Source organism: Piliocolobus tephrosceles, chromosome 13 (genome assembly GCF_002776525.5).
Source record: "Piliocolobus tephrosceles isolate RC106 chromosome 13, ASM277652v3, whole genome shotgun sequence".
Taxonomy (NCBI): domain Eukaryota; kingdom Metazoa; phylum Chordata; class Mammalia; order Primates; family Cercopithecidae; genus Piliocolobus; species Piliocolobus tephrosceles.
The window spans coordinates 60,262,869-60,277,529 of record NC_045446.1 but is presented as its reverse complement, the minus strand read 5'-3'; the positions used below and the strand labels follow the sequence as shown (position 1 = coordinate 60,277,529).

Genomic DNA, 14,661 nt, shown 5'->3' with positions numbered 1-14,661 from the left:
CCCCTACTCCATCTCCCTTTTCTCTTAAGTCTCAGGATCTTGTTATCATGCCACTTCTGACATAGTTCAGATGAACCCAACCAAGCATTAAAAATTAGAAAAGGTGCCCTTTATCGAAATTCTTCCAAAGTGCTCCTCTTGCTCCTGATCTCGCAGCTGAGTTCTGCTTCTGGGTAACAGATATGGCCCAAAGAGAAGGAAGAACAAAGTTAATGATTTTTAGAGAATCACAGTAGATTTCTGGTCTGGACTTAAAAACCTTATAGGACCTATGAACAGAAAAGGAGGTACAGATAGAAGAGATGTCATATTATTAAGACTTCCAGACCCAGAGAGGATAGGATGCTAGAAATGTATCTGGAGAGGGCCGGGCGCGGTGGCTCAGGCACACTTTGGGAGGCCGAGGTGGGCGGATCACGACATCAGGAGATCAAGACCATCCTGGCTAACACAGTGAAAACCCGTCTCTACTTATAAAACACACACACACACACACACACAAAATTAGCCGGGCGTGGTGGCGGGCACCTGTGGTCCTAGCTACTCGGAAGGCTGAGGCAGGAGAATGGCATGAACCCGGGAGGCAGAGCTTGCAGTGACTGGAGATCACACCCCTGCACCTCCAATCTGGGCGACAGAGCGAGACTCCGTCTAAAGGAAAAAAAAAAAAAAAAGAAAAGAAACTTACCTGGAGAGCCATGAAGAAACATCACATTATTATACTGACAGTAGTTCAACGATTAACTTTCAAAGAACTCTCCAACTTCCCCCTGTTGTCTTTTTCAAAGTATCTATTCCATCCCAGAGCAGGGCCAGGCCTTCCTCTCTTCTCTTCTGGTTACTATGCAAAACTGGTCCAAAAGGCTGAACTGTGGTCCATGTACCATAGCCTCCCTTCTAAGCCTTCCTTTACTGGAACATCTCAGGAAGTCCACACTGGAACTAGGATCACTGGTAGAGAGGAGTATTTAGTTTGAAAATGAAAATACCTGAGGAGAAGGTAATAGGGAGCACTGTAGTAGGCAGCCTGTTATCACTTAATCCTATCATCAGTAACCCCATACCCCCTCCACACTGTGCCCTCCGGCTCTAAGTTTCATGAAGTCAGGTAGGGGGTTTTTACATTTTGTTCTTTATTGTCTCAGATTTACTAGAATATGGTGTATGAGACAGATATGAAGATATATAGCTATTAATCTAATTTTAATTGAATTGAATATCTTGATGTCACATTTCTGTTCTATTCTTGCTGTAAAGATAACTGCTGTGTCACATAAATTCAAATATTCTTCTGGCATTAGTAATAATTATGTGGCTGTAATGATTATAGTAATAATTATAATTAGTTATTATTAATAATAATTATGATCAATTAATAATAATTACAGTTATTATTAATGAGAATTAATATTACTAATTATTAATTAGTAATACTTATGTGGCATTATCATTGGCTCACACCTGTAATCCTAGCACTTCAGGAGGCCGAACGGGGTGGATCACTTGAGGTCAGGAGTTTGAGACCAGCCTGATCGACATGGTGAAACCTCATCTCTACTAAAAATACAAAAATTAGCTGGGTGTAATGGCAGACGCCTGTAATCCCAGCTACTCAAGAGGCTGAGGAAGGAGAATTGCGTGAACCCGGAAAGTGGAGGTTGAAGTGAGCTGAGATCGTGCCACTACACTCCAGCCTGGGCAATAGAGTGAGATTCTGTCTCAGAAAAAAAAAGAAAAGTAATAATTATGTAAATTTTTAAACAAATTTTAAACGATTTTAAAAAATATCCTCTGTGTTTTCTTCCTATTATTCAGACTCTAACCATATTTACTCTTACTTTGCTCCTTTTCTTGAGGAGAAAAATGTTAAACATCTATGGACCCAAAGGTGGAGATATTTCATGATTCCTCATCAAGCAGAAAAGCAGGATACATAAGGTTTACAGAGAAAACACAGAGACTCAACAATAATTTATATTTTCTACAATTTAGAGCATAAGTTAGAATATGGAACCTGTCAACATGCTCAAATCTGGTGACAAATTTTGTGTGGTGCATTCAGGTTTCCTATTGGCCCAGGTTTTCTGGTATCTTGTCAGGACCTAATATTCCTACTGCTTTCTCTCAGCTGCAATTAATACTTCATGAGATAAATCAGAACAGGATGAAAGGTCAGTTCAGATGTTCAAAGGCAGAGGAGAGAAAAGGATGGCTATGAGATCTATGGAAGTGCTGAGAAGGGAAGAAATAATGGACAGAGAAAAGGTCTCTGGATAAATGAGTTCATTCACTTTGTCCATTGTGGTTGACACTTGGACTCCACTCTGTGCACTCCAAAAAAACGCATTCACTCACTGAGCCCTCACTCCCCTACAAATGTCAACAAGATATTCCATTCAAACATGGAATATACCTAAAATTACATCTCTTGCTTATTTCTCTGCATTCATGCCTGTCTTAGTCAAGGTTCATCATAGCAATGGAACCACTAAACTATGAATGTATTTGGAAAGAGACTGGAGAAATGTCTCATGTGATTTTGGAGACTGGCAAATCCAAAGTCTGCCAGGTGGACCAAGAGACTCTGGATCCAAGAAGGAGTCAATGTTATTGCTCAAGCCTGAAGTTTGCCTACTAGTAATATTCCCTTTTCTGGGGGAGAAGTCAGTTTTTTCTTCTCTTGAGGCTTTCAACTGATTGAATAAGGTCCTCATAGATATAAGTGAGTAGGAAAGAATTTATAGCCAGGATTAGCTTATTATTTTGTGAGCAACAATTAATACCAAAGTACCTATTATTTAAATAATAAACATTGATTTTTCAGTCATCCTACATGTGTATCATTGATTAAAGTATGAAGATGGCCATGCTCCATAGTGTCAGTCAGGGATCCATGTTATGGAAGCTCCATGAGCTGCCATTTTCTTTTTTTGGGGTATGTGTGTGTGTGTGTGTGTGTGTGTGTGTGGTGTGGTGTATTGTGTTTGTTCTTTGTAGAGACAGGGTCTTACTATGTCACCCAGGCTGGAGTGCTATGGTGCAATGGCGCAATCTTGGCTCAATGCAACCTCTACCTCCTGGGCTCAAACCATCCTACCATCTCAGTTTCCCCAGTAGGTGAGGCTACAGGTGCACATGACCACACCTAGCTATTTATTTTTTATTTTTTATTTTTCTTAGAGATGGGATTTCACCATGTTGCCCAGGCTGGCGTTGAAGTCCTGGGCTCAAGTGATTCACCCACCTGGGCCTCCCAGAGTGCTGGGATTACAGGCATGAGACATCATGGGCCTCCATCAGTTTTTTATGGCATTATCTGGCACATGCAGTTAAACAAACAGAATATGATAGACAACAGGGCACAGAAGTTATGTGCATGACACATAACATGTTTCAGTGCTACTTTTTAATTGATTGTGTAAAAGTGATCAAACTTTTCTTAGGGAAGCAGGGAAAAGTGGAAAAATTATGAAGGCATGAGAGTAACTCAGTGAATGATTACAATTAAACAGCATCATCCATTAACTTCCATGTCCTCACCTGCCTCGGTGGCTGGGTAACATGACACTGACACAGTTTTACCTCTATTATTCTCTGGAATCCATCCTCATCTGGCCTGTCTGGATTAGGAGCAGGAAGTGATAATTAACTGATGGACTTTTAAGATTTAATGATATTTTGAGAACATTTTTTCAATGGGCTCACACTAAAGGTCCTTTTATTTATAAAAATAATTTTATTTTTACCATTCACAATGTCAGCTGCTAATACTCATCTTGTCAGCCCAAATTTGTAGAGCTTTATAACTGAGTATCTTCCTCATCAGACTGCATTTCAAGAAGCTAGGTCCCAAGTCTCTGGATCTTTATTTTCCTTGCTTAGGTCTTAAATATAAGATAAATTCGATAATAATTTTAGGACTGCATTGGAATTCTAAGTGTTCAGGCAAGCTGTAGAATGTATAACTGTAATTCACATTCTTTTTATTCAAATATTTTTGCTTGAGGAAACCACACTAAGAACGAGGAAGTGGTGACTGAGTGCCTTGCCGGTACAGCAGATGCTAGAACATGCTGTAGCATTACTATTCCCCAGGGCTTATTGTTATGTAAGTTCTTGTTCAGCTTCCTTTATTTTCTTTCACTTCTGAGAACTTAACTTTCGTTTCTCACTCAGCTCCTGTGAGTGAATCTGGTCCACACTCCTGCTCCTGCCCTGCCCTCACTCTTCTCCCCTGATTCAAGACTCCTCTACTTTGGACTGAAGGTGAGTGGGGCAATTTGTGGGAGCATAGAATGGGAGGCTTTGAGAAGAATAGGTTGATTGTGTCTGGGTGAGTTTAATTTGTGGTTCTGAGGCTGCTCTGCATAAACAAAGAGAGGCAGCTTGTTAACTGTCTGCTGAAATGGCAGAGGAAGAAAGCATTGAGCCTGGGAGAGGGGTAACCTTTAAACAAGAGAGGTGTGCAAAAGCAAAAAGTCTTGTTTGTTTCCTAGAGAGACCATTCATTTCTTCAATCTAGGTACCTCCATCATCTTCCTAGTTGGAAATAAAGCTCAGAATCTTAAGGGAGACGAGCACTCAAACAAAGGATTTCTCAGCAAAGCAATTTTACTTCCGCGTAGATGGCTGCTTCTTCTTGGCCAGTCACCATGAGAGCACACTACAACAAAGGAGGAAGAAAGTTTTTATCCCTGATGCAAATCTTGCCCCTGTGCCCTTTCCCCATTGGCTGGAGTCAGCCACACAATCTAAACTAGACCCAGTTGGCTAAACATTTTAACTTTCTTTAGATAAGATGAGCACGTGAGGGAGAGTGGGGAGATGGGGAAGGGGTGTCTGCCATGAGCTAGAGAACTAATCTTCTTCCAAAATAAGGAAAGGAATGTGAGTTGGTACTGATAACGCCTGGTACTGTGGCATGTCTGGGCATGTAGCAAAAGCAGAAAGGAAAGAAAAGAGAAGAAACGGGAAGTGGGGGGTGGGGGGAGGGCACTGTGAATTAAAGAATAAAGGATTGATCAGGCTATTTGAAGAGAAATCTTATCATATCCCACATTCCTATTCTGTCATTTTGATTTTTCCATTTTGCCAACGTGGATCAGAATATTCTCTTATTCAGAGGCAGCAAATTCCTTCCTCCTTTCTCCCGAAGAAGCTTGTGCAATGAAGCTGTTTTCATTTTTCATAAAGCAACCTCATGATGAGGTTCAGCAGGCATGAGAGCCCTTATCTGGATCTGGGTATGGGGCAGGAGTCTTAGGTACTCACTCTTCAGGAGGAAGGCCCTTTTGAAGCGTATCCTTTTACTTGCCTTCTGGTAACTTTTTGGATGCTGTCCGCAGCTTTCCTGATGAATTAGCAGCCCTCTGGTTAGTCTGATGAGAGAGGTTGCGGGATGGTCAGACTGCTGCTCATCTCTGCAGCTCCACTTTGGTCACTTGTCTCTGAAGGTCCAGTCACAGGGAACTTGTTCTCCCACGAACCTTGGGTATCTGCTCCTGCTTTAGAAGTTGCTATTATTCTTGGTACACCTTTTCATCATGAGTTCCCTCAACTCCCTACTCACTTTTCCCTTGCACAGAGTTAAGGCAAGGAGTTAGTAATTTCTCCTGAGTCTTATCTTGATCTTATCTCTGAGCATTTTGTACCTTGATGCCTATGTCACCCATATTCTGATGCGTCCTTTTCTTTGTTTCACTTTTCAGAGGTCCAGGTAACTGTCTCCTTATGTGTCTGTGCTGTATATCTTGTCAAGGTCCATATCTAGTATTTATTAATTGTCTACTCAAATCTAATACAGGGCCCAATAAATAAAACTGTACTATTAATTTTTAAAAAATATTTTTGACTAAATTCACAAAACAAAAGCATACAGCTAGAGTAAAAAAAAAAAGAAACTATTCTATATACAGTAAACATTAAATACTGGGAAGAGATTGTACTCTGGACTAGGGAAAAGGAAGTAAACACGCAGTCAAATAAAGGAAGTAGGCCTGGCACGGTGGCTCAGGCCTGTAATCCCAGTACTCTGGGAGGCCGAGGTGGGTGGATCATGAGGTCAGGAGATCAAGACCATCCTGACTAACATGGTGAAACCCCGTCTCTATTAAAAATACAAAGAATTAGCCGGGTGTGGTGGCGGGCACCTGTAATCCCAGCTATTCAGGAGGCTGAGGCAGGAGAATGGCTTGAACCTGGAAGGTGGAGGTTGAAGTGAGCCGAGATCACACGCCACTGTACTCCAGCCTGGGCTACAGAGCGAGACTCCATCTCAAAAAAAAGGAAGTTAACCAGCAGTTTCAATGTAGCAAAAGGGTAGCAGTTACTACAGGATAAATGTAAAATCACCAAAGCAAAAGCAACGAACTAAAAGGGCTGCAATAGGATCTAGTATCTGCAGTGCTCTTGTCAAGGGCTTTGCAACTTTAAATATAGATTTCAGATTGGGTCTCACTGTGAGAAAATGATTTTGAGCAGAGTCTTCAATAAAATGATGGATTTAAGAACTGATGAACTAACTGTGAGAGAAAGAGACAAAACTGGAGTAGCTTTATGAAATTTGTCCTTTGTTACAAAATGACTTATCTGAAACATATTGTCCAGAGAGTTAGAACTCTAGGAAAAAGGGTCATTAATGTAGGGAAATCTAAACCCTGGACATTTTAATGAGTCATTGAAAAAGGAACTCTGAGTTTAGACAAATAGGAAGTGGTAACAATGTTTCTGAGTTCTACAGGTTTCTGCATGCCAAGAACAGGAACTATTTTCTCCATTGGGAGTTCCTGACCCAAGGAACAGGGGAAATTTAAAAGATGTTGGCTAGGCCAGGCATGGTGGCTCGTGCCAATGCCTAGCCAAAAATCCCAGCACTTTGGGAAGCCGAGACAAGAGGATCGCTTGAGCTCAGGAGTTTGAGACCAGCCTGGGCAACGTAGTGAGACCTTGTTTCAAAAAAAAAAAAAAAAGATATTGGTGGCTAAACTCCTTATAGTAGTTTTTCTCCTTATTGTGTAGCCACTCTAATTTAATTTAATATTTATTTATTTGTTTGTTTGTTTATTTATTTATTTATTTATTTAATTTATTTATTTATGGAGTCTTGCTCTGTCACCAGGCTGGAGTGCAATGGCGTGATCTCAGCTCGCTGCAACCTCTGACTCCCGGATTCAAGCGATTCTCCTGCCTGAGCCTCCCAAGTAGCTGGGACTATAGGCAACTGCCATCACACCTGACTAATTTTTGTATTTTTTTTTTTTTTTTAGTAGATACGGGGGTCTCACCATATTAGCCAGGCTAATCTCAAACTTCTGACCTCAGGTAATCTGCCTGCCTCGGCCTCCCAAAGTGCTGGGATTATAGGTTTGAGCCACAGTGCCTGGCCATTTTTTTTTTTTTTTTTTTAATCTAAATTGTACACATACAGAAAGCTTCTGTGCAGGTAATCAGAGTATTCTGAAATAAGGAAGCTATGGACCTAGTTAGTCTTCACCGTGTCATACAAACTCCTACATTTGTACCACCTTCAAAGGGGAGCATGCATTTTGTTTATGTGTCTGTCTGTCTACCTGTCTTAGATTGGAAGGGTTTCAATGGGGCTACATTTCTTCAATGTTAGAATAAAGAATGAATAAATCAAGAAAAATAAGCACTTGTATTAGTTCTCTAGAGTTGTCGTAGAAAAAGTACCAAAAGTGGTTGGCTTAAATAGCAGAAATATATTGCCTTACAATTCTAGAGGCTAGTTGTCCAAGATAAAATGTGTTGGCAGGGCTGGTTCCTTCTGAAGGCTATGAAGGAGGCATCTGCTCCATGCCTCTCTTCTAGCTTCTAATAGTTTCCTGAAAACCTTTAGCATTCCTTGGCTTATAGGCGCATCACCCTGATCTCTGCTTTCTTCTTCACCCTAGCATATTCCTTGTGTGTAAATGTCTCTTTTTGATAAGGACACAGTCATGTTGGATAAGGGTCTATCCTAATGAGCACATGGTAACTAAATAGTATTTAAATATACTATCTGCAAATAAAAGGACATTCACTCATTAGGATTTCAACATCATTTGGGGAGAAACAGGACAGACTTTATCCCTCCGCTACATATTCTCAATATATTTGGCCTCCTTTATGGATGGAGACTTTTCTCCCATGACCAGCAGATGTTTCTTTAAAATGTATATTCATTGAGTCTATGTCATGTGTGTGATCCTATAACTATTTTAGCCTCTTTTCCTCTTCCCTAAAGATATACACCTTTAGATTCCTATCATCATCATCCTTGCCATATGTCCAGGCCAAGGTGAAATTTCAACATTTAAAACCACAGCATGCCCCAGAACTACATAGCTGGTCTGGATCTCTCCATTTCTATACCCCCATAGCACTGGATATCAGTATAGCTGTTGTAACCTTTACCTTCGTTGTCTGTTTAAATCTGTACAGTAGTGGAGAGAACTCTGAAGGAGGACCTTGGAGACAATACATTAACTCTTACTCTACCTATTAGATTAGAATGAGTGATCTTTGTAACTTACCTAATTCTATTGACACACCTGAAGAAAGGGGGTATTCTTCTTTCTCAAGGATTTTGTATGAAGAATAAAGAAGTCAAAATTATTTCTAAATTGTAACTGGTTATAAAATTCTTCATGATAAAATTATTTTCTTATTGTGATGGTGGTGGTGGTGGTGGTTGCAGTGGTATGTGGGTGTGTGTGTATGTCTTTGGGGAGTGAGTGTGAGGTCATGGGAGGACTTGCTATGGGTAGATGTGTTAGGATGTGAACTCTTCTTCACTGGAAACCATAATCATGGTCCCAAAGCTCAGCTATTGGGAAATTGCCAATTGATGCAAAGAAAAGATGAAAATCTGATTAAAAGGTCTAATTATCTATGGAGGGATAAGGAAGTTGTAGCTTTAAATATTCGTTCAGGCCGGGCGCGGTGGCTCAAGCCTGTAATCCCAGCACTTTGGGAGGCCGAGACGGGCGGATCACGAGGTCAGGAGATCGAGACCATCCTGGCTAACACGGTGAAACCCCGTCTCTACTAAAAAATACAAAAAACTAGCCAGGCGAGGTGGCGGGCGCCTGTAGTCCCAGCTACTCAGGAGGCTGAGGCAGGAGAATGGCGTAAACCCGGGAGGCAGAGCTTGCAGTGAGCTGAGATCCCGCCACTGCACTCCAGCCTGGGCCACAGAGTGAGACTCCGTCTCAAAAAAATAAAAAAATAAAAAAATAAAAAATAAATAAATAAATACATATTCGTTCAACATTTTATTCCTGTATGTGATTCACTCTTCTAGGTACAGAGGACATATCAGTGAACAAAAACAGTCCCATGTCTACGAATGGATTACTTTTCAGGAGGAAGAAGTAGACATTTAAAGAACAATCTTATATATTACATAGTAAAAATAAGAAGATAAGTGTGCAGTGAGTGATATTACTGGTGGTTTTGCTATAAGTAAGTTATAGTATGTCCTAAGAAGAGGACATCTAAGAGATTGAATTAAATGTAAGAGTGACTCTTGCTAACATCAGGGGAAAGATCATTTTATGCAGAGAGAGGAGCAAGCGCAAAAGCCTTGAGGAGTCACAGATTTGATAGTTTAATTGAGGAGGTGTTTTTTACATGTGGAAAAAGCAGAAGAGATAAACTTTAATAGTATAAGTAAAATAATTCAGATACCAGAGACCATATATTATGATTCTATTTTTATCAATTGATTAAAAACCCAAAGGATATTAGTGATTGTCTGGAGCTTGGGATCAGAATAGGAGTGATGGCATTAGGGTTTTTTTTTTTTTTTTTTTCAGGTGGTACAAATAATTTTAAATTGGGTTACAGTAACAGTCATATAGTTCCACAAATTTAGTAGAAATTATCACATTATACACTTAAAAATGAGAGTGATGCTATGTAAATACAACTCAGTAGCTTAAAAATATGCAAATGTTAGTGAATCATGCAAATATTAGGGATAGAATCACGTCATTCAGAGAGAAAAGCATGTGCGAAAGCCCAGGGGCAGGGATGTGTTTAGTGCATTTAACATGGAAAATGTGTTTTGGGTTGGGGAACAAAAGGCAGGATAAATGATGGGTTACATGAACCTCTTGGTAGAAAAGCGTCAGTTTGTCCTCTCCAGTAGAAGAGAAAATAACAATAATTGCCTTGATGGGGTGAAATTTGTCCTGAGACAAAAATTAAGAATAAAGTGCTTCAAATTACTACAAAGTCCGTTTTATTCTGTCATTGGTTTATTCTTCTTGCCTTTCTTTTCTCCTTTCTCTGTTAAATATTAATGTTTTGTCCTATTCTAAATCTCTGGAAAAGCAGTATTCTTTTTATTCCTGCTTTTCTTACCCTGTCCCCTTCAACATTCCCAGCACTGCAGGATTTTCTGACCAAGAAGTTCAAGAGTCAAGACAGAAAGAAGCCAAGGGAGCAGTGCAATGGATTTCTCAGTAAAGGTAGACATAGAGAAGGAGGTGACCTGCCCCATCTGCCTGGAGCTCCTAACAGAACCTCTGAGCCTAGATTGTGGCCACAGTTTCTGCCAAACCTGCATCACTGCAAAGATCAAGGAGTCAGTGACCATCTCAAGAGGAGAAAGCAGCTGTCCTGTGTGTCAGAGCAGATTCCAGCCTGGGAAGCTCCGACCTAATCGGCATCTGGCCAACATAGTTGAGAGAGTCAAGGAGGTCAAGATGAGCCCACAGGAGGGGCAGCAGAGAGACATCTGTGAGCACCATGGAAAAAAACTCCAGATCTTCTGTAAGGAGGATGGAAAAGTCATTTGCTGGGTTTGTGAACTGTCTCAGGAACACCAAGGTCACCAAACATTCCGCATAAATGAGGTGGTCAAGGAATGTCAGGTAGGCTCCAAGGTAGAGGAAGAGAAAGCAGAGAGCAGAAGATGGTACCTGATGTGAAATCTCCAAGTTTTTTGTCCTGCTTTATTCCCCTTTTCACCATAGAACGAGAACCCTGTGATCTCTTTCCAAACTCTTTGCTTAGTTTCTGAAGCCTGAAGGACAGTGCTGCACATTGTTTTTATTTAAAAGAGTACAAATTTTTAGCAAGGAAAAGTTGAATGAATGGAGAATTGCTTTGTAAGATAAGCTCTAATTGCCCCTCAGAGAAGAAAGGTGTTTTTGGGGACATATCTTGTTAGATGTGGCAAGAGTGGCAATGAAAGGAAGTCTTTCCTTAATGCAGGGTCTGCTTTTTCTTTAGGAAAAGAATCAGGCTACTCTTGATAAGGGGATGGCAACTACCATCATCCAGTAATAAAGAATACGTTCATCTCCTCAGATTTTCCCCCATGCCATAGGTTCTAATCACCAGCCTCACTGTTTCTGTAAACTAGTCCCTTCTGAGAGCCATCTGATTTCTTCCTTGCTATCCTCTATCCAGGTGCTGAGAAAACTCAAAACTTCACTCTGGTATAATTTCTTTCTCACAGGAAAAGCTGCAGGCAGCCCTGCAGAAGCTGACAAAGGAGGATCAAGAAGCTGAGAAGCTGGAAGATGACATCAGACAAGAGAGAACCATCTGGAAGGCAGGAGGAGACACCTCCTAAGGGATAATTAGACAGGAATCTGGGCAGGACCTTGAGCTCTATCCACAAGGAGACCACTTCCCCTTTGCTATGCTAGAATTAACAAGTATAGAAGTCATTTGATTAGGTCTCATTTAATTCCTTCCCTGTTGGAGTTTGGGGGCTGGAGAGCAGACATATCGTAAATCAACACAATATTTGGAAGTGAAGGCATGGAGGGAAATACCTGTGAAAATGCTTCCTGTGAATCCTGTGTTCCATTTGTGTCATCAGGTTTGAGGCTCCAATCCTTCCAGTAAACAACCTGGGGAAAGACCCAGGATTCCCTGTTTAGGTGGTTTGGGTAGGGGAATTTTTTTTTTTTTAGACAGTCTCCGTCTGTCATCTAGGCTGGAGTGCAGTGGAGTGATCTCGGCTCACTGCAACCTCTGCCTTCCCGGTTCAAGCGATTCTCCTGCCTCAGCCTCCCAAGTAGCTGGGACTACAGGCATGTGCCACCATACCTGGCTAATTTTTTTTTTTTTTTTTTTTGAGACGGAGTCTTGCTCTGTCGCCCAGGCGGGAGTGCAGTGGCCGGATCTCAGCTCACTGCAAGCTCCGCCTCCCGGGTTTACGCCATTCTCCTGCCTCAGCCTCCCCAGTAGCTGGGACTACAGGCGTCCACCACCTCGCCCGGCTACTTTTTTTTTGTATTTTTAGTAGAGACGGGGTTTCACCGTGTTAGCCAGGATGGTCTCGATCTCCTGACCTCGTGATCCGCCCGTCTCAGCCTCCCAAAGTGCTGGGATTACAGGCTTGAGCCACCGCGCCCGGCCAACCTGGCTAATTTTTTTATATTTTCAGTAGAGATGAGGTTTCACCATGCTAGCCAGGATGGTCTTGATCTCCTGACCTCATGATCCGCCCACCTCTGCCTCCCAAAGTGCTGGGATTACAGGCCTGAGCCACTGTGCCCGACCAGGTAGAGGGATTTAAGAGAAAGAAAGGCAAGGTTGTTCAGAATAGGTGTCTATAATCCAAGCCTCACCCAAGCATCACATTTTGTCTCAGATTAGGCCTCAATAAAAGACTTGAGTGTATTGCTTTGGAAGGAGTTCCGGTTAAAAAACAGAAAAGCATGGCTTCACCAGAAAATGTGTATTGGTTTTTGCCTCATATTCCTTTTGAGAACTCCCTGAGGAAAACAGTACTTATCTTGGCTCCCAGGCTCATACAAAGCAGGCCTTCAACCAGCCAGACTGACTGCCTCTTTCTCTTCTCATTCCCAAGAATTATATCCAGATTGAGAGACAGAAGATTCTGAAAGGATTCAATGAAATGAGAGTCATCTTGGACAGTGAGGAGCAGAAAGAGCTGCAAAAGCTGGAGGCAGGTGAGGTGAATGTGCTGGATAACCTGGCAGCAGCTAGAGACCAGCTGGTCCAGCAGAGGCAGGATGCCAGCAAGCTCATCTCAGATCTCCAGCGGAGGTTGAGGGGGTCGTCAGTAGAGATGCTGCAGGTAAGACTTGGGATGGAGCACCTATATATGAGACTAGGAGAAAAACACAGAGGCTGATTTTCCTTCCCTTCCCAGTCTCTAGGCTTTCTTCTGTGTGGTGACATTAAATGGTTCCTTTGGCCTGGCAGTGCCCCTTTTATGCCCATTATTTCAGGAATCACAGAGATAATTAAGTGTATGAATGGCAAGGGAAATTCCCATTATTATTTACTTATGAGAGGCAGTGTAAAAATTTGAGCTTGGAGAGAAGATTCTTTGTACCACGAGCAAATCAGTTTTAGATCTTCCCCATCACATCAAAAACATTTCTCATGCCTGTTTACAGTCAATATTTGCTTCTACCTCCCCCTCCTGGCAGCCAATCTGTTTTCTGTCTGTATATAATTGGCTTCTCTGGACCTTTCAATATGAATTGAATTATACAACATGTAGTCTTTTGCATCTGGCATCTTTAGCATAATATTTTGAGGTTTATTTATATTGCAGTATGTATCAGCATTTTGCTCTTTCTTATTGCTAATACTATTCCATTATCTGAATATATCATATTATGTTTATGTATTCACCAGTTGGTGGCTATATGAATATTTTCCAGTTAGGGACTATTATGAATAATGCTACAGTAAACACTCACTTACATGTCCTCATACAAACATGTTTTCATCTATCTTGAGTAGATTTTAAGAGTGTTATATGTTAAGTTTATGTAAATTTTTTTTTTTTTTTTGAGACCGAGTCTTGCTCTGTCGCCCAGGCTGGAGTGCAGTGGCTGGCTCTCAGCTCACTGCAAGCTCCGCCTCCCAGGTTTACGCCATTCTCCTGCCTCAGCCTCCGGAGTAGCTGGGACTACAGGCGCCCGCCACCTCGCCCGGCTAGTTTTTTGTATTTTTAGTAGAGACGGGGTTTCACCATGTTAGCCAGGATGGTCTTGATCTTCTGACCTCGTGATCCGCCCGTCTTGGCCTCCCAAAGTGCTGCGATTACAGGCTTGAGCCACCGCGCCCGGCCAAGTTTATGTAAAATTTTTAAGTTGTCGTACTGTTTTCCAAAGTCGTTACTCATTCTATATGAGTAACAATATAAAAGCTTATAAAAAGCAATATAAAAAGTTTCTAGGTTCTTCACATCCTTTTTAATACTTGATATTTCCTTCTTCTTTTTTTTTTTTTTTTTTTGTTTAGTTACAGCCTTTCTAGTGGGAACGTAATGGTATCTCAATGTAGTTTTAATTTGCTTTTTCCTAAAAACTAACACTGCTGAAAAGCTTATTATTCCCACATGTAGATTCTGTACATCTCTTTTTAGAGTTTATCCTATTTTTTATTTTTGGTGCTATTGTAATTTTTTCTATTTCAAATTTCAATTCTTCATTGCTGGCACATAGAAAAGAAATTGACTTTAGTATTTTAATCATGTATATTGCAACCTTGCTATAATTACTTACTAGTCATAGAAGAGTTTTTTTTTAAATATCAATTCTTCGGCATTTTCTACATAGAGAATCATGTCATCTGAGAATAAAGTTAATTATTTCATACTTTGCAGTTTGTATAGTTTTCTTTTCTGTTTTTTTTTTTTTTTTTTTTTTTTTTTTTTTT

The 14,661-nt window shown here is 40.9% G+C and overlaps 1 protein-coding gene across 1 annotated transcript in view; it reads left to right on the top strand.

Annotated features, from left to right (window-relative positions):
* The first annotated feature begins 4,018 nt into the window (after positions 1 to 4,018).
* The window catches only part of TRIM22 (tripartite motif containing 22), a 21,800-nt gene continuing 11,157 nt past the window's right edge, over positions 4,019 to 14,661 (top strand). Inside the window, exons 1-4 of the mRNA XM_023209627.1 lie at positions 4,019 to 4,266; positions 10,389 to 10,877; positions 11,468 to 11,563; positions 12,833 to 13,063. Coding sequence (XP_023065395.1) covers positions 10,455 to 10,877; positions 11,468 to 11,563; positions 12,833 to 13,063 — 750 coding nt within the window. The 5' untranslated portion in view covers positions 4,019 to 4,266; positions 10,389 to 10,454. The remainder of the gene's footprint in view (positions 4,267 to 10,388; positions 10,878 to 11,467; positions 11,564 to 12,832; positions 13,064 to 14,661) is intronic.